General features: G+C 48.5%; 2 protein-coding genes across 3 annotated transcripts; one reads left to right on the top strand and one right to left on the bottom strand.

The window, feature by feature from the left end:
• Positions 1-4,309: 4,309 nt before the first annotated feature.
• ITPRIPL1 (ITPRIP like 1) lies at positions 4,310-6,899 on the bottom strand. Of its 2 annotated transcripts, none has more exons than XM_050755116.1 (2): positions 6,806-6,899; positions 4,310-6,024 (listed from the first exon to the last, which is right to left on the bottom strand). In XM_050755116.1, exons 1-2 carry the CDS (start codon positions 6,813-6,815, stop codon positions 4,367-4,369), a joined length of 1,668 nt encoding a protein of 555 aa, XP_050611073.1. In that variant the 5' UTR covers positions 6,816-6,899; the 3' UTR covers positions 4,310-4,366. The 2 variants fall into 2 exon arrangements, with proteins under 2 accessions (XP_050611073.1, XP_050611074.1); XM_050755117.1 differs by lacking the exon at positions 6,806-6,899 and adding an exon at positions 6,358-6,531.
• Positions 6,538-16,392, top strand: LOC126934344 (uncharacterized). The gene is made up of 2 exons (XM_050755182.1): positions 6,538-6,929; positions 15,253-16,392. Exons 1-2 carry the CDS (start codon positions 6,684-6,686, stop codon positions 15,358-15,360), a joined length of 354 nt encoding a protein of 117 aa, XP_050611139.1. The 5' UTR covers positions 6,538-6,683; the 3' UTR covers positions 15,361-16,392.
• Positions 16,393-19,061: the final 2,669 nt, after the last annotated feature.

The following is a 19,061-nucleotide window of genomic DNA, read 5'->3' as shown; positions in this document are numbered from 1 at the left end:
ACAATAGCCGGGCATGGTGGCGGGCGCCTGTAGTCCCAGCTACTTGGGAGGCTGAGGCAGGAGAATGGCATGAACCCGGGAGGCGGAGCTTGCAGTGAGCTGAGATTGTGCCACTGCACTCCAGCCTGGGGGACAGAGCAAAACTCTGTCTAAAAAAAAAAAAAAAGAGTGAATGATTTATCACTGATATCAGTGGTATACAAATGTACAAAGCTCAATACCTCTGTTTGTGCAAAAGTAAAGTAGTTAAGTTCCTCCACTACTCCTAGGCTGCCAGGAAAGCAGAGCTAGTGTTGTCTCCCTTCCCCACCCCGTTTTACTCTTCATGGAGATTCTACTTCCCTCAAATAAATGGGAAACTGCCTTAGTTTAGGTGAGGAACAATAGCGTTATCCACTGGCTACCTGAACAAGCAATCTTTTGACTTCAAATGTGCCCTGACCTTCCAGCCTGCAGCTGGCTTATATAATGATGTAGTCTGTGATAGAAACCATCAAGTCACTGGGACTCAGTGGGCACATAGTTGAAATGGCTTTGCGTTCATTTTGGCCTCTAAAGCAAATTTTTTTTTTTTTTTTTTTTTTTGTTTGAGACGGAGTTTTGCTTTGTTGCCCAGGCTGGAGTGCAATGGCGCAATCTCAGCTCACTGCAGCCTCTGCCTCCTGGGTTCAAGTGATTCTCCTGCCTCAGTCTCCTGAGTAGCTGGAATTACAGGCGCCTGCCACCACGCCCAGCTAATTTTGTATTTTTAGTAGAGACAGGGTTTCTCCATGTTGGTCAGGCTGGTCTCGAACTTCCGACCTCAGGTGATCCACCCGCCTCAGCCTCCCAAAGTGTTGGGATTACAGGTGTGAGCCACTGCGCCCAGCACAAATGCCTTTAATTTTTGCCTGTGATATGAAATTCTTGACCTCAAGATTGGGCTAAGAACCAACAATTTCTGTCTTCTAGAATTTCTAAACAGTAACATACCTAATCTTTTAAAATATAGTGCTTTTTGCTTCTCAAAGCCCTTTAACCCTTACATCTTGTTTTATTTCCAAGACCAAGCTGAAAGGTTGCGATGGCAGATAGTTTCTTCCTGGCTCTGCCACTTACTAGCTACGTGACCTTGGGGAAGTTGCATACCCTTTCTGCGCCTCAGTTTCCTCGCATGTAAAATGGAGAGGATGAAGGGCCCACTTCATGGGGTTACAGTGTAAAGATTAAATGAGTTACCAGATGTAAAGCCATCAGAACAGTGTCCTGAACACTGGCAAAGCTCAGTGAACAGTAAGCATTCCCATTACTGTAACTGCGGTTGTATCCTGGGGGCTAGCCAGGTTTTGTTTTAGAATAAGGCTTAGCTTCCTAGCTGGAAAGGTTTCCCCTTTAATTGTAAGAGTATTCCCAGAGCACTACAGGTCTGTTCTTTCCATTACTACTTGTTTTTGTGTGTGTGTGTGTGTGTGTGTGTATTACTCTTTCTTGCACCCTCTGCTCCACCCAAGTTTTGCTGACTGCTCCCTTTATAGTCATCTGCCCACTATCGTAACTTTATGTTTTCTTCTTCTTTTTTTTTTTTTTTTGAGACGGAGTCTCGCTCTGTCGCCCAGGCTGGAGTGTGGTGGCATGATCTCAGCTCACTGCAACCTCCACTTCCCGGGTTCAAGCGATTCTCCTGCCTCAACCTCCTGAGTAGCTGGGATTACAGGCGTGTGCCACTACGCCTGGCAAATGTCTTTAAATTTTTAGTAGAGACGGGGTTCTGCCATGTTGGCCAGGTGATTTGGAACTCTTGACCTCAAGTGATGAACCGCCCACATCGGCCTCCCAAAGTGCTGGGATTACAGGCGTGAGCCACCACACCCGGCCTTTATTTTCTTTTTTATCTATTAGACTAGAAACAACCATGCACTCCTAGAAATGATACCACCTTCTTCCTACCTGAGAAGAGTTTTGTTAGAGTGTATGCTTGTTTGCAACCACTAAGATCTTCTAATTTGGCTGATATTTTGGTTTGGGTGCCATGAAAATCAGTCACCTAGATGTTTCTTATTCTTTTCTGGCCACTGGCCATGCCACTGGGCAACCACAAGGCAGACTCGTTCCAAGTACATTGAGCAACACCAGGAGATACTGAACGGAGCTGTCAGGGTAACATGAACTTCTTGGGAACAGGCATGTGAGAATGCTGACCTGCCGAGTGTGTTACTGCAGAGATTCCCACGTATACAGAAAATAGCCTCCTTTATTGACTCTAACTTAAAACATCAGCACATAATTTTCTAAACAAAAAGTATATGGATGTTTCTAGAACACCAAAATCCCACCAGCAGGGAACCACCAGGATTGCATCTCGCCTTGAAAGCAGTACCAGACGGACGCGGGCAACGTGGGAACACAGTAGCTATTGTGCACTGGGAGCCCCAAATACTGACTGACATCAGCTTCTGGGACAATTTTTTTTTTTTTTGAGACACATTCTCACTTTTTTGCCCTGAGTCACTGGAGCACAGTGACACTAACAGAGCTCACTACAGCCCTGACCTCCTGGGCTCAAGCAGTCTTTCAGCCTCAGCCTCCAGAGTAGCAGGGACCACAGGTGTATGCCACCATGCCCAGCTCATTTTTTGTAGAGACGGGATCGCGACGGGTTGCCCAGGCTGGTCTTGAACCCCTGGGCTCAAGTGATCTGCCCACCTCAGCCCCCCAAAGTGCTGAGATTACAGGTGTGAGCCACCGCACCCGACTTTGGGACATTTTAAATTTATTTTTGCTGGAGGGGAGGGAGTGTATTCTATGACTGAAGCCCATAACAGCCAGCATCTGATCCTTGCTGAGGTCCAGTTCAGTGGGGACAGGTTACCCTCCCCAGCAGATCTTCTTGGCAGCGCAGACAGAACAGCATTGGCATTTCCAAAACAACCACACCCATAACTATAGCTGCATTTCTTAACACTCCTCCTCAGCATCCCATGGTTTTGAAAAAAGGGAAAAACACCAATCATATCTCTGGAATCACAACTTTAGAGTTGGACTGCTTCCCAATCCTTTCCTATACAAACCTGGCAGTGAGCCTGGATTGTGATGACCCCTCTTTCAAAACCACAAACACAGTTCAAGTAATCCCTTTGTCATTTTTGAAAAAAAAAAAAAAATACAAAGGAGGCATGACTAGACAGAAAAAACACAGCTAAACATGGCAGCTAAACCTTCTTTACACTTAACAAGTGGCTCCCCACAAAAAACAAAGCAATTCTTCATCTCAGAGCCCCCAAAAAGATTGTCCTTGTGAAGGCCTTTATAATGTTGCCTCCAGGCACTAAAAAGGTCATGAGATGTTAGCCATTTCATTGATTAAACACATTATCTCAATTATGAGACAGGTTACTACTGACTTAATATATGTGAATCAATGCGAATAAATTAGGTAGTTTTTTCAGATGGATAAAAACAACTCTCTTGTCATATGAAAATAGAGCTAAGTTAAGAAAATGGAATGTAAACATCTTGGTTATATTTTCTTTTTTTTTTTTTTGAGACGGAGTCTCACTCTGTAGCCCAGGCTGAAGTGCAGTGGTGCGACCTCAGCTCACTGCAGCCTCCCCCACTGGAGCTTCAGTGATTCTCGTGCCTCAGCCTCCCAAGTAGCTGGGGCTACAGGCACGCGCCACCATGCCCAGCTAAGTTTTTGTATTTCAGCAAGACGGGGTTTCACCATGTTGCCCGGGGTGGCCTTGAACTCCTGAGCTCAGGCGATCCACCCACCTCGGCCTCCCAAAGTGCTGGGATTAACAGGCGTGAGCCACTGCGCCCAGCCTTGGTTATATTTTCAACATAGTGAAGGTTTGAAAAATTAGATCCTAAAATATGAGAAGTTGCCCATCACAGTATTTGGGATAAAATGGAGTGCCACCAGCTCGGATGAGAATTAAGCTAACCGCTCAACAAGGAAACCAATTCACAGAGAACACACTGGGAGTCAATCACGAAAAGGAATAAGCTGGAATGAAGCTATTCTCTGGTTCTCTCGCTTCCAGTGTTGATACAAAAACACAACTTCACCGTACCCCTCTGGATTTCACCTCCTTAGCAGCAAGATCCTCCCATAACATCCGTTTCCCTCGGTCTTCTTTGGGTCATGATGAAAGTTAAGCAGAAGAAAATCTCAGATGACAGATGACCCACCCTTGATTAGGCCCCGCAGGGTCATTAGGCCCATCCTCATCACCACCTCACACACTCCCTAAGGTGTCTTCTCACAGCCCCCACTGGCAAGGTGAAGGTCACATAGACCACTGATACATCTGAAAAATAAACACTTTTGTAGCCCAAGGAATTAGAAATACCTTCATCTGTTTTTTTTTTTTAGATGGTCTTTACATCAAGGCGCTGCAGCCAGTGGGGCACGAGGCAGAGTGTTCACCTGGGTCAGAAGGTTTTGGAACTCTTCCACTGCCTGTGAATGTGCCTTGGGGTTGAGCACCAGGTGCTGGAAGAGATTGACAGGCTCAGCACTCCTAAATGTCTTAGGGATCGGGATGGTCAGGGGCAGAGAAGTGTTACCAATGAGGAAATGATGGAGGGACCTTTGCTGGAGGCCACGGCCCAAGAACCAGAGAATGTCCTGGAGCCGCTGGGAGAGCATGTTGTGGGCCCAGTCCGTGAGGGGCAGCCGTAGCAGGAGGTGCATGAGAGCTGTTTTAAAGTGGTAAGATGTGAGGATGGGGCGGGATGCTCCGCGGGGTAAGCTCTGATGCTGCCGGAGACTTAAAATGATCTGGAGGCACTTGAGGTGACAGGTGTTCTCGGGGGCAAAGCGCCCCACCAGCTTCAGGAACAAGTGCTCACAGGCCACAAAGGACTCAGGCCAGTCCACACTGGTGAGCTGCTCCTGGTCAGGAGCCTGGCTCACCAGGTAGACCAAGGTGTCTTCGCGTTGCACCCCCAGGACCAAGTGGATTGAGAGAAAGCGGCCTGAGCGATAGTCTAGCCTGAGCTTGCAGGAGGTGGGAGACGGTGGGAGACTGAGTTTAAAGTCATACTTGTGGGCCACAAGGGCCCAGGCATTGCCCATCATGTTCCGGAACCACTGCACAGTCTTGCACACGTCTAGGTGGAAGCCAGTGCAGAGAGCTGCTTTGATGGAGCTACTACACTTCCCCAAGCCTGCCGAGGGGTCCCTGTGGTGGTGCACCAGGCACAGCACGTCCCCTAGGAGCTTCTCACGCTTGCACACACATTCTGACTCCACCAGCACACAGCCACAGCGGCGGCCCAGGGCCGGGTCCTTCATCTCCAGGACAAACATGGTGCCCTGTGGGGGGACGATGGGCACCAGGATATCAAATTTCTGGGTCTCATGGAGGGTTCCCCATTTCTCAAAGGCAGCCCCGATGCCCAGGCAGTCTTCCAATTGTGGGTGAGCCTCTTGGCGGCTGAGCACCCGACAGGCCTCAATGAGATCATCCACAAAACTCTCCACAAACTCACAGGTGCCAGGCAGGTCACGGATGGCGTTTTGGACATAGTGTTTGTAAAAGGAGTCCAGGGCCTCCTGGGAGGGGAAGTCAGTAAGCCAGTTGTAAGAGGTGACAGGGACAACATGGACTTCCTCCTCCTCCTCCTCACTGCTGGAATCAAAGGCCGGCTCTTGCTGCATGTTCTGTCGCAGGAGCTCAAAGACGAGAAAAAGGCAAAAGAGGCCAGTGTTCCACAGGTTTCCCAGCATCCAGCCCAGAGGCCCCTCCTGGCCATCGGCCTGGAACGGCCACCCCATGTCTTTCTTCCCCAGCACTAACTGGTCGCTGGACGTGTCTCCTCTCCAGAAGTTCTCTGCCTTCTGCTTCTGCTCAGCCGCTTGCTTTCTCTCTTCAAACTCCATCTCTAGCAGGCGCATCTCCTCGCTCATCCGCTTCTCCAGCTGCCGACTCCTGGCTAACGTGTCCAGGTCCATCCGGTCACTGACCATCAGGGGGTGGTGAACAACATACATCACTGCCAAGAACAGCAGGCTTATCACAGCCATGGAGGCCTCTGCATCTGGAGAAGTGGGAGAGTAGGAGTCAGTGGTCATCTTCGAGACTCATCCGCTCTCTAGCTCACACTCCCCAGAGCCCTGGTACCCCAAATTCTGAAAATCAACTACTCAGGAGAAACAGAAAGCCCACAGAGCTTGGCTTGGACACAGCAAGGGTGGTCGGCCTGGGAGGAGGTTCGAGAGAAAAGAGGGCGGCAGCCTGTGCCCCTCAGTCTCTCTCCTGCTTTCCTTCCACACGGTGTGGGTGGTATTTAGGCTTCCAGAAAGTGGACATGGGACTGTTTTCATTCCTGTGTAGGATGGGGAGGGGGACCCTTGTGGTAGGGTGGCCTCACCCGACTCATCAGTCAACCATGGGCACCAGACATGCCCTGCTGACCCCAGAGACTCCTTTCACAGCCAGAAAGCCCCGAGCCTGCCTGGGTGACACCTTTCCTCTGCCCGGCAGCCAGCTGTAGCATTCCACTTCCTCTGTGACTTCACAGTCTCCATTCTGCTCACCCAAAATGCAGTGAGCCTCATCACTCAGCCTCTCCCTCTCTGCCAGGGAGTGCCAGGGAGGCACAGTGCCACCAGCTGCTTGCTACGGTACCCTCTGAGCTCCTAAGGGGCCAGTGGATACCCAGCGTGTGGGCAGGCTAGCTTCACGTCTTAGTCCAGAATGCAGAACCGGGTGCCCAAGGCCTACCTGACAGCCGCAGGGGTCAGTTCCGCTGCCTCCCCACCCACCCGTGAAGCCCGAGCTTCTGCCATTCACCCTCATTCACAAGCTACTGCGCTTACCCAGATTCATGAAGGACTGCACCGTGTGGACGCGGAAACCAGCTGGGACTCTCCTTCCTTTGGAACTTGGCCTTGCTTAGTTAGTCTCCTCGCCCTGTCCAGGAGCCCTGTGAAAATGCACAAGGTACCTGGGGGCTTTGGTTCAACTCCGAACCCGCCCCTCCCCCCATTCATAACTTCCCCAGATTCCACGCCCAGAGACTTGTACTCTCACCCGCCTACCCGTAGGAGGCCGAGGGCCCATCCCACCTCGGGCTGTCTCCCGGGACCCAGGGCCGGGTTCCTCACCTTCGGTGTTAGGAGGAACACGGTCTTAAAGAGACAGCGCGGCCTGACCGCCACTGCCTTTTTCCCGGCAGGGTGGGGGCGTCCGGTTCATCGCGGGGGCCGCGCGCGGGAGTGGCCCTGCTCCCCTTTCCTGGGTCACAGATCATGTTTGGCTGAGCGTCTGAACGTCTGGCTGGGCGCGGTGGGCCCCTAGGACCCCCAGCACGCGGCCCCGAGGGCGCCCGCGCGCCGCAGCCGCTCCCGCCGTCCGGGCTCCTCCCCGCCCACCCAGTACAAGCTCCGCCCCGCCCAAACCCCCGTGGCTCAGCTCGCAGGGGCCGCGGCCGCCGCACAGCCGGTCTCCGTCCGCACCCAGGTCCCCGTGGGTTTGCTGGGACAGTGGAGGGGCCGTGGCCACGCACCGTGGGTTTGCTGGGAGAGCGGAGGGGCCGTGGCCACGCACCGTGGGTTTGCTGGGAGAGCGGAGGGGCCGTGGCCACGCACCGTGGGTTTGCTGGGAGAGCGGAGGGGCCGTGGCCACGCACCGTGGGTTTGCTGGGAGAGCGGAGGGGCCGTGGCCCATGCACCGTGGGTTTGCTGGGAGAGCCGAGGGGCCGTGGCCGCACACTCGCCGCTGCTCGGCCTCCCTGGGGTGGCAAATGGGGCACCGCGCGCCTGCAGTCAGCTGCACTCGGTTCAGTTCAGTGGAGAATAGACTTACTAGGATTCGGGTAAGGATGATGGTGGTAAAACTGGGAATTGACCGAGAAAAGCCATTCTCACTTCGGGCTGGCCCTGAGCAATATGGCACAAGAAATAAGATGTGGTTGCAGCACCCTAAATGTGCTTCTCTCCCAGACCACACCCAGACGCAGGAGTCTTTCCCCAACCCCTTTCTCATATCAAAGTGACTCTCCTGAAAGAACAGACAGCACCCAAAGACCTTACTTGTGGCCTTGCTTTCTACTCATTAGCCACGTGGGAGTAAGAATCCTACCTACAGGGCAGCTCTGCTGATACATGGGTGTATAAAGGAGAACTTTCCACAGTGTGGAGGCTGGACAAGCTTTATCACACCTTAAGAAACACCAACAGAATGGGTTTCCTGAAAGGGATCTTAAGATATCAGAAAGAGCGCTTAGTCCTCCTGTCCTGTGTCGGCTCTCCAAGGAGAAAAGGAAGTGATGACCCCTTGATACTAACTCACTAAAATCCCTCTGCTGAAAGACAGGTTTCAGGGTTTTTGTTTGTTTGTTCGTTTATTTTTGAGACAGAGTTTCGCTCTGTCACCCAGGCTGGAGTGCGGTGGCACCATCTCGGCTCACTGCAGCCTCCCCGCCCCAGGTTCCAGTGATTCTCCTGCCTCAGCCTACTGAATACCTGGGACCACAGATATAAGCCACCATGGCCGGCTAATTTTTATATTTTTAGTAGAGACAGGGTTTCACCATGTTGGCCAGGCTGGTCTCGAACTACTGACCTCAGGTGATCCGCCCGCCTTGGCCTCCCAAAGTGCTGGGATTATATGTGTGAGCCACCACGCCCGGCTGGGTTTCAGGTCTTCTTATCCAGTGGCAACGTGTAGGGAGGTCCCAAACAACTTGTACAATACTTCCAAAAATACTGACTTATTTAATTGTGGAGCAGGGAAAACTGTCTGCTGGCTGACAATGACTGAAGTTCTAAAGTTACTTTTTATAAACGTGAATTATGGAAAATAGATCACAGGTTATTGAGCATGCATGCATTTGGAGCAGTAATAATGAAAGTCACTTATCTTTTCACTTATGACATGATGTCAGGATGCAAAATATATGCTTCAGAGTATGCAAAATCATGTTTAAAACCATGTGTTTTTAAGTTTTATTATTTTAATTGACAAATAATAATTGTACATATTAATAGGGTGCACAGTCGTGTTTCATACGTATGATGTATAATGATTTCAGATTAGGGTAATCAGCATATCCATCATCTCAAACATTTATTTCTTTGTGTTGGGAAGGTTCAATCCTCCCTCCAGCTATTTGAAACTATGTATTATTACTATTATTATTTTGTGTGTGTGTGATGGAGTCTTGCTCTGTCGCCCAGGCTGGAGTGCAATGGCGCCATCTCAGCTCACTGCAACCTCCACCTCCTGAGTCAAGCAATTCTGCCTCAGCCTCCCAAATAGCTGGGATTACAGGCGCACACCACCAAGCCCGGCAAAGTTTTTGTATTTTAGTAGAGTGGGGGTTTCACCATGTTGCCCAGGCTGGTCTCAAGCTCCTGAACTCAGGCAATCTGCCCACCTTGGCCTCCCAAAGTGCTGGGTTTACAGGCATGAGCCACCGTGCCTGGTCTATTATTGTTAACTATCGTCACCCTACAGCGGTGTGAAACCCTAGTACTTAGTCCTCCCATCTGACTATAATCTTGAATCCTTTAACAAATCCCTCCCTATCACCACCTTCCCCTCCCCTTCCCAGCTTCTGGCATCCTCTGTTCTACCTTTTACTTCTATTAGATCAACGTGTTCTAGGTCCCATATGTGACTGAGAACATGTGGTGTTTACCTTTCTGTGCCTGGCTTATTTCACTTAATATCCTCCAATTCCATCCAAGTTGCTGTGAATGACAGGATTTCATTGTGTTTTTTATGGCCGAATAGCATTCCCTTGTGTACATATACCACGTTTTCCTTATTCATTCGTCTATTGTGGACACATAGGTCAGTTCCATATTGGCTATTCTGAATAGTGCGGCTATAAACATGAGGTGCAGCTGTCTCTTTGATATAGTGATTTCCTTTCCTTTGGATAGATTTTAAGTAATGGGATTGCTAGATCATGTGAGTAGTTCTACTTGTAGTTTTCTGAGGAACCTCCATGTTATTCTCCATGGCAGCTGTACTAGTTTACCCAACAGCATATCAGAGTTCCCTTTTCTCCCCATTCTCACCAGCATCTGTAAAACCGTGTGCTTTAAAATGTGTGTTTACAGTTAAGGATTTGTTTTAAAAGTGGTTGTTGGATGGGGGCAGTGGCTCACGCATGTAATCCCAGCACTCTGGGAAGCCAAGGCAGGTGGATCACCTGAGGTCAGGAGTTCAAGACCAGCCTGGCCAACATGGTGAAACCCCGTCTCTACTAAAAATGCAAAAAAAAAAAAAAAAAAAATTAGCCAGGCATGGTGGTGCATGCCTGTGATCCCAGCTACTCATGAGGCTGAGGCAGAAGAATCGCTTGAACCCGGGAGGTGGAGGTTGCAGTGAGCTGAGATCGCACCACTGCACTCCAGCCTGGGCAACAGAGCAAGACGCTGTCAAAAAAAAAAAAAAATAGTGGTTGTTAGGTTGGATGGTTGTTAATTCATGGTCTGTACAGAAATGAAGTTGGTGGCCTGATACTGTTTCTTAATGAATTCAACCTAAAATTATGAGGCAAAATGGTGCTTATATGTGAAACTTACACTGTGATAAAGTCATTTCAACAACTAACTTTGACTCACAAGTGATATTGACCTGCTTAATACACTTCCTGTGCTGACAAAAGGTAAAACAAAAGCAAGATCTCTATTTTTACATAAATTTGCAGCAGATGTATTTTCAGAGCTCAAATTACAGTTCCAGCAGACTTTGTCAGACATTAGTGCAAGTAAAAAGGACAGTTCTATATTTCAAAATTCATTTAACTTCACAATTGAAGAGCTTCCCTCTAACCTTCAATTAGAAGTGATTAATCTGCAATGTAATGACATTAAAAGGCAAATATCAAGAGAAGATTCTAATCATATAAATGCCTTCGAAGATCAATTGAAATCATGTGCTCGTGGATTCATGTCAGTATTTGACAGTGCCCATCTACATTTTCAAAGAAGAAATATGTAAAATCTCATTACAGATCAATATTAATAGATGAATGTTTGCAATCAGTCTGGATGATAAGAAACACTAACATTAAGTGACATGTTATTTCCCAAAAAAGAATTATGTCATTCTCATTAGTAGACCCACATAAAAATTGTACTCGGCCAGGCATGGTGGCTCACACCTGTAATCCCAGCAGTTCAGGAGGCTGAGTCAGGAGAATCGTTTGAACCTGGGAGGCGGAGGTTGCAGTGAGCAGAGATCGCGCCACTTTTTGTAAACAAGAATGTGTGGAAATTTGTTTTCTCTCTTGTTATGTAAGTACCTACATGGTATCTTGAGTCCGTCTCTTGGCCTGCAAACACTCAAACATTTACTCTCTGGCCATTTACAGAAGTTAGCTGACCTTTGCTTTTAAGCATCAAAAAGTGCACATTTCCCTCAGAAATCTATTTGTAAAATTGTATATTTTTATGGCTGGATGTGGTGGCTCATACCTGTAATCCCAGCACTTTGGGACACTGAGGTGGGAAGATGGATTGCGACCAGGAGTTGGAAATCAGCCTGGGAAGCATAGCGAGACCATGTCTCTACAAAAAATAAAAAGTAAAATAAATTAGCCAGGCATGGTGGTACAAGGCTGTAGTCCCAGCTACTCAGGAGGCCGTGGCAGGAGGATCACTTGAGACCAGGAGTTTGCAGTTACAGTGAGTCATGATTGCACCACTACTCCAGCCTGAGCAGACTGAGCCCTAGCCCTAAAAAAAAAAAAAAAAAAAAAAAAAAAAAAAAAAAGGCCGGGCAGGGTGGCTCACGCCTGTAATCCCAGCACTTTGGGAGGCTGAGGCGGGTGGATCACGAGGTCAGGTGGATCACGAGGTCAGGAGATTGAGACGATCCTGGCTAACACAGTGAAACCCCGTCTCTACTAAAAATACAAAAAAAAAAAAAAAAAAAAAATTAGCCGGGCATGGCAGCAGGCACCTGTAGTCCCAGCTACTTGGGAGGCTGAGGCGGAGCTTGCAGAGAGCCAAGATCATGCCACTGCACTCCAGCCTGGACAACAGAGCCAGACTGTCTCAAAAAAAAAAAAAAAAAAAAATGGGCGAGTGAGGAGGCTGATGGTTGCAATACCTTGAGAAGCTGAGGTTGACTGATCGCTTGAGACCAGGAGTTCAAGACTAGCCTGGGAAGTGTAGCAAAACCCCATCTCTACAAAAAATACACACAGACACACACACACACGCAAAAGCCAGTTGTGGTGATGCACACCTGTAGGCCCAGCTACCTGGGGAGGCTGAGGAGCTGAGGTGGGAAGATCACCTGAGCCTGGGGAGATAGAGGCTACAGTGAGCTGAGATCACACCACTGCACTCCAACCTGACCAGTGAGATTGCATTTCAAAAAAAAAAAAAAAAAAAGTTGTCTTTTTGTAAAAATGATACACATTCATTGTAAAAACGCATACTATATAGTAGTAATACAAGAAGGAAGCTACCTGATACCCCGCCACCCAGAGATAAGTGTTGCAAGTTTGGGGAGGTGCTCCTTCTAGACGTGATTTGTGCCACATTCCTAAAATGTGCCCCTTGGAACACGAGTTGCTCAGATGACTCTCAGCAAAAGGACTTTTCATAATGTTTCTTGATGACATTTTAAAAATTCATAAATGAAAAACATCATCATTGTGAAGGGCTTAGGAAATACAGAAAGCATTAAAAAAATCGGTTTAAAAAAATCATCCTTAATCCTATGGTATCAGGATCCCGGCAGGATTTGATGGCATACTCAACCTGGATAATTGAGGAGAGTTTATTAAGGACAAAAGCGTTTCAGGGGTTAGGGACGACTACAAGGGATGGATGGATGTCCCTGGAGTCAGTACCAATTGGGAGCCCACCTCTGCTTGAGTATAAAGGGGAGGGAAGCTTGTTACCAGAATTCAAAGGGGGTGGCTACATAGAGAGGGTCTTCAGTGGAGAGAACGCAGTCAATCCTCTGGTACCCCATAGAAAGAGTGCTGGGTTCGCCTCCCACTGGCCAAAACTAACTAGAGGCCAGATCACCAGGGAGCCCCAGGGCACAGAGTAAGGAGGAGAAGCAGGAGAGAGGTCTCCAGGTGCAGAGAAGATGCAGCATAGTTACTGCCAAAGGTTACAAAGCTTGTCTCTAACAAGCACTAGTCTGTGAATTTATACTCCAAGACAATTCCATTTCCACTATACACAAAGACATTCAGATCCACAACTATTTTTGTGTTTGTTTTTTTTAAAGATGAGGTCTCTCCATGTTGCCCAAGCTGGTCTCCAGCACCTGGGCTCAAGTGATCCTCCCACCTCAGCCTCCCAAAGTGTTGGGATTAAAGACATGAGCTGCTTCACCCAGCCCAGATCCTCAGTCTTAAAACCAGATTTGGGTTCGTGACCAGCCTGGCCAACATGGTGAAACCCTGTCTCTACTGGAAAAAAAAAAAAAAAAATTAGCTGGGTGGGGTGGCGTGCACCTGTGATCCCAGCTACTCAGGAGGCTGAGGCAAGAGAATCACTTGAGCTTGGGAGGTGCAGGTTGCAGTGAGCCGAGATTGCACCACTGCACTCCAGCCTGGGTGACAAAGTTAGACTCTTGTCTCAAAAACAAACAAAAAACCCAGATTTGGGCCCACTATGCTGTTCTCCTCTAAAGGAAATCAGAGCTTGTTGGAGGGTGTCAACACAAGATGTCAGGACACCCAAAAGTAAGGTAAGCCTGGAACATGCTGCTGGTGTTAGAAAGAAGGGGAGCTCTCTCCTTGTCTCAGGTAATGTTGGAAAGGGATGCGAAGAAACCACAGAAGACTCCCATTGCTAGAGTGAATTGCAGACTATGCATGGAAAAATAATTATGATCATTGGTATAAACTGAGCCATGGGTGCATGAAGGTTTTTTTTTTTTTTTTTTTTTTTTTTTTGAGACGGAGTCTTGCTCTGTCCCCCAGGCTGAAGTGCAGTGGCGCAATCTCGCTCACTGCAAACTCCGCCTCCCGGGTTCATGCCATTCTCCTCAGCATCGCCAGTAGCTGGGACTACAGGCGCCCGCTACCACGCCCAGCTAATTATTTGTATTTTTAGTAGAGACGGGGTTTCACTGTGTTAGCCAGGATAGTCTCGATATCTCCTGACCTCGTGATCCGCCGCCCGCCTCGGCCTCCCAAAGTGCTGGGATTACAGGCGGGAGCCACCGCGCCCGGCCTCATGAAGGTATTTTTTAAATGATTCACAAACCATTAACTTTTTGTAAAAGATTCCTGTGGCACACCCATGAATTTCTGCTATCTTTACCAAGATTAAATCACTGCGTAAATCTCACACATATTTTCGTCATATGTGACGGTGAAACCCCTTTTCTACTAAAAATACAAAAAATTAGCCGGGTGTGGTGGCGGCGCCTGTAATCCCAGCTACTCGGGAGGCTGAGGCAGGAGAATGGCGTAAACCCGGGAGGCGGAGCTTGCAGTGAGCCGCGATCGCGCCACTCACTCCAGCCTGGGCGACAGAGCGAGACTCGTCTCAAAAAAACAACAACAAAAAAAACATGCTATGGTTTACTCCCATTATGTGTGTGTGTCTGTGCATCACATGCCTCGGAAAAGTTTCAAAGGGTGGATCCCTAAATGTTTACAGTGATCTTCTGGAAGTGGAGGGATTGATTGCAAGTGTCTAGCAATAACTAGGTATTCTTTTCACACAAACATGCAGTGTCCAGCGTATGAATGGGCCGTGTGCCCAAAGCCCTCCCTCTTGCGCCTCGTAAGCACAAAACACGTTTTCTACAGAAACAGGTGCACCTAGGACGGCTAGAGACGCTTTGCGCCGAGGCAGTGTCTTCACGGTTCGGAGAGCTGGGAGTGGAGGTCGGGGGAGGTTCCTCCTCCTCGCCAGCTTTCTGGGCCCCAGGAGCCGCCTCCCTTCGCCCCCGACCCCGCCTCTGTCCCCCAAGCCGCGCACGCGCCTCTTCCGCCGTCTCCAAGAGCAGCCGCAGGGCCGCCCCGGGGACGCGTTGTTCGCTGCGGGAGTTTGGGGTGGCAAGGACCGGGCGCACGGCTGAGACGCGCGGCCGTTCGGAGCGCGAGCCCGTGCACGCGCCTGCGGAGCGGCCCCGCACCTTGCAGCCTCCGCGGGGCGCCGTTCCTGCTGGTGCTCGGCGCGCGCTCCCCTAGGCGCATCGGAGCTCTAGTGACTGCATTATGAATTCGTCCTTTGCTTTTCTCCTCCTGTGATGGCAGCGAGCGCTCGTCTTGTTTGTAAATCGTGCTGGCGAGGCCCATTTTAACCAACTACGAATTTCATTTCAGAATGAGAAAGGAGACGCAGTTTCGGACGTGGCAGCTGTTGCCGACGGTCGTTCCTCTGAGCTACCCGCCCTTACAAGGAAGACCTGCCTTGGGCGGATCTGGAAATGAGTCCCAGCCGCAAGCCCAGGGCGGCGGCAGCCCCATAGGCCGAACAGAGGAAAGACCAGGCGGGGGACGGCGAGCCTGGTGCCGCGTGCCGGGACCCACAACCCCTTTCCCCTGCGCGCTCTTCCCCGAGCGGACGGGAAAAAGCTCTCCTTGGCGGCTGCCCATCCCCAAGGCCCAAGCGATGCTTCCTAACTGCGTGGACGCAGCTGGATGGGGGAGAAAGAGGTATGGGAGCTGGGTTTAGAGCCCCGTCTCGCCTCCTGCCACCTCGGTCCTGCAAGGTTCCGAACCTCACTGAGCCTCAGCTTCCTCCTCTGGCAAACGTGATGATAAAAGTTCTTCTCTTGTAAGGTTGGTGCGAAGACTAAATGGCCCTTTACTGTATATTTAGAGCACCTGGCTCATGGATTGGTCACCTCGCTCCTGGACTCAACAGTGTTCACTGGGTCCTTACAGCATCACACTGGGATCCTTAAGGGCAAAGACCAAAATTAGACCTAGCTTAATTCGTGGTGTGCAACTGCTAAATGTTACGAAATGAGTGAGTGACAGGATGATCCAGCTATGAGAAATAGGAGAGAGTTTACAGTGGGATAGAGACTGTACCTTCTTTTTGTATAAGATGTTTGGCAGTTGGGGATAACTTATGGGAAGCAAGTTTAAGATGCACACGAAATCTTGACCGAGAGGATGTAGAAATTAGATATATGGCCAATAATCAGATAAGCAAATAAACAGATCTCAAATAAAATGTTTAATTTTGAGGTTAGAGGTGGGAGATCAGGGTAACCAGGCAAAATAACTGATACAATAAATAATGACATGACAAATCACTTCTCTCAACACATTTCAAAAAAGAATCACTTTATTTTATAACTGCAAGATTTTCTTCAAACCAGTTGCTTGCTATTACAAGCTCAAAAACTTATCCTGCTCTGGTGGCAAACATTTCGTGACTCATGCTGTGTAACAAAGACCTGTGTGGACGTTGAGTTGTATATTGCTGATGCTCCTGAACATAAAGGAAAAGTAGAAAATTGCCACCTTTTCCCCAATGATTTGTGGAGAATTATTACTAGACTAGCTGCTACCTGTGCATGAAATGCACCACTATTGCTTAATAAATCTGGGCCGGGTGCGGTGGCTCATGCCTGTAATCCCAGCACTATGGGAGGACGAGGCAGGCGGATTGCCTGAGCTCAGGAGTTCAAGACCAGCCTGGCCAACATGGTGAAACCCCATCTCTACTAAAATACAAAAATTAGCCGAGTGTAGTGGTGGGGGCCTGTAATCCCAGCTACTGGGGAGGCTGAGGCAGAAGAATCACTTGAACCCAGGAAGCAGAGGTCGCAGTGAGCTGAGATTGCACCACTGCACTTCAGTCTGGGCAAAAGAGCAAGACTTTGTCTCAGAAAAAAAAATAAAAGAAAAATGAATAGCACTGGGCACGGTGGCTCACACTGTAATCCCAACACTTAAGGAGGCAGAGGTGGGAGAATAGCTTGAGCTCAGGAGTTTCAGACCTGCCTGGGCAACGTAGCAAGACCCCATTCTCCAAAAAAGGGAAAAAATCTGAATAGTATATCAATGTGTATTATTTGCTTATCGTATATTTCTTTTTTGTTTTTCTCTTCTCAATGTAGCACTTGTACTGTTGGGAGGATAAAACAGGTGCTCTTGATTAAATAGGGATTTGAAGGATATGCGTAGATTCTGTCTACGATCTGTCCCAATCACTTGTTCATTCCATTCAACAAATATTTATTTATTTATTTGAAAAAGGGTCTGAGTCTGTCACCCATGCTGGAGTACAGTAGTGTGACTTCAGCTCACTGTAACTGCCACTTCCTGGGCTCAAGCCATCCTCCCACTTCAGCCTCCCAGGTAGCTATGATTAAAGGTGCTTACCACCATGCAGCTAAGTTTTGTATTTTTGGTAGCAACAGGGTTTTGCCATATTGCCCAGGCTGGTCTGAAACTCCTAGGCTTAAGTAATCCTCCTGCCTCAGCCTCCCAAAGTGCTAGGATTACAGGTGTGGGCCACCATGCTCAGTCCCAACAAATATTTATTTGAACATTTTATAACTGTGAAAGATGTATTTGGACCCGATACAATGAGAGTCCAGAAAGAGTTCTTGGAAATGAAAAACTTGATAATAAATATGAAAAACTCCATATAGAAACTGAAAGTTAAAATCGAGGAAATCTCCCCAAATTAGAGTAAAAATGTAAAGAGCTGGAAAGAGTCAAGAAAATTGCCAAGGACCAACCCTGTAGGTCTAACATATGATGATTAGTGGCCCCAGAAGGAACACGGGAAATGGACAGGAAGAAATCTTGTCAAAGAAATAATTAAAAAGCATCCTACAAAGGGAAGATGTTTCCAGATTGAATCTAAGTGCCCAGCCCATGGATGAGTGAGTGTAAACTCACACTTAGTCACTTCATTATGAAATGTTAGAGCACTCAGGTCAAACAGGATTCCCCAAGTTTCTGGAGACAAAAAAACACAGATCACATACACAGGATCAGGACAAATGGTGTCAGATTTCTTTCTCTTTTTTTTTTTTTTTTTTTTTTGTTTGAGACAGGGTCTTAAACAGGTCCAGCCTAGGCTGGAGTGCAGTGGCATGATCTTGGCTCACCGCAACCTGCTGGGATTACAGGCGTGCACCACCACGCCGAGCTAATTTTTGTAATTTTAGTAGAGACAGAGTTTCACCATCTTGGCCAGGCTGGTCTTGAACTCCTGAGCTCAAGCGATTCGCCAGCCTTGGCCTCCCAAAGTGGTGGGGTTACAGGTGTGAGCCACTGTGCCCTGCCAACCCAGATTTTTAAATACAGCATTAGAATAAGATGAAAGCGAAATGCTTGTAATCCCAGCACTTTGGGAGGCCGAGGCAGGCAGATCACCTGAGGCCAGGAGTTTGAGATCAGGCTGGGCAACATGGTGAAATCCTGTCTCTACTAAAAATTCAAAATTAGCTGGGTGTAGGGATGCATGCCTGTAGTCCCAGCTACTTGGAAGGCTGAGGCAGGAGACCTGCCTGAACCCGGGAGGCAGAGGTTGCAGTGAGCCGAGATCATACCATGCACTCCAGCCTGGGCAACAAGAGCAAAACTCCATCTCAAAAAAAAAAAAAAAAAAAAAAAAAAAAAAAAAAAAAAAAGAAAAGAAAAGAAAGAAAAAAAAGATGAAAGAGAAATGCCTTTACAATTTTGAAGGAAAATGGATCTAGTCCAGAATTTTATACTCAGCCAAAGTATCAAACACGTGTGAGAGTAGAATAAAGACAATTTGGGCCATGCCAGGTTTAAAAACAAATATCTGGCCGGGCGCAGTGGCTCACGCCTGTAATCCCCAGCACTTTGGGAGGCCAAGGTGGGTGGATCACCTGAGGTCAGGAGTTCAAGATCAGCCTGGCCAACATGGCGAAACCCTGTCTCTACTAAAAATATGAAAATTAGTCGGGTGTGGTGGTGGGTGCCTGTAATTGCAGCTACTCAGGAGGCTGAGGCAGGAGAATCATTTGAACCTGGGCGGCAGAGGTTTCAGTGAGCCAAGATCACACCACTGCACTCCAGTCTGGGTGACAAGAGCCAAACTCAGTCTCAAACAAAAGCAAGTATCTTCCTTGTGCCCCTTCCCAAAAAACTGTGCTGGTATATACCGCAATGCTGCCAGTGCCACACTGCCTTGA

The sequence above is a fragment of the Macaca thibetana genome, chromosome 13 (genome assembly GCF_024542745.1).
Source record: "Macaca thibetana thibetana isolate TM-01 chromosome 13, ASM2454274v1, whole genome shotgun sequence".
NCBI classification, from domain to species: domain Eukaryota; kingdom Metazoa; phylum Chordata; class Mammalia; order Primates; family Cercopithecidae; genus Macaca; species Macaca thibetana.
Note: the sequence above shows the minus strand (reverse complement) of the source record. Positions and strands in the feature narration are given on the sequence as shown.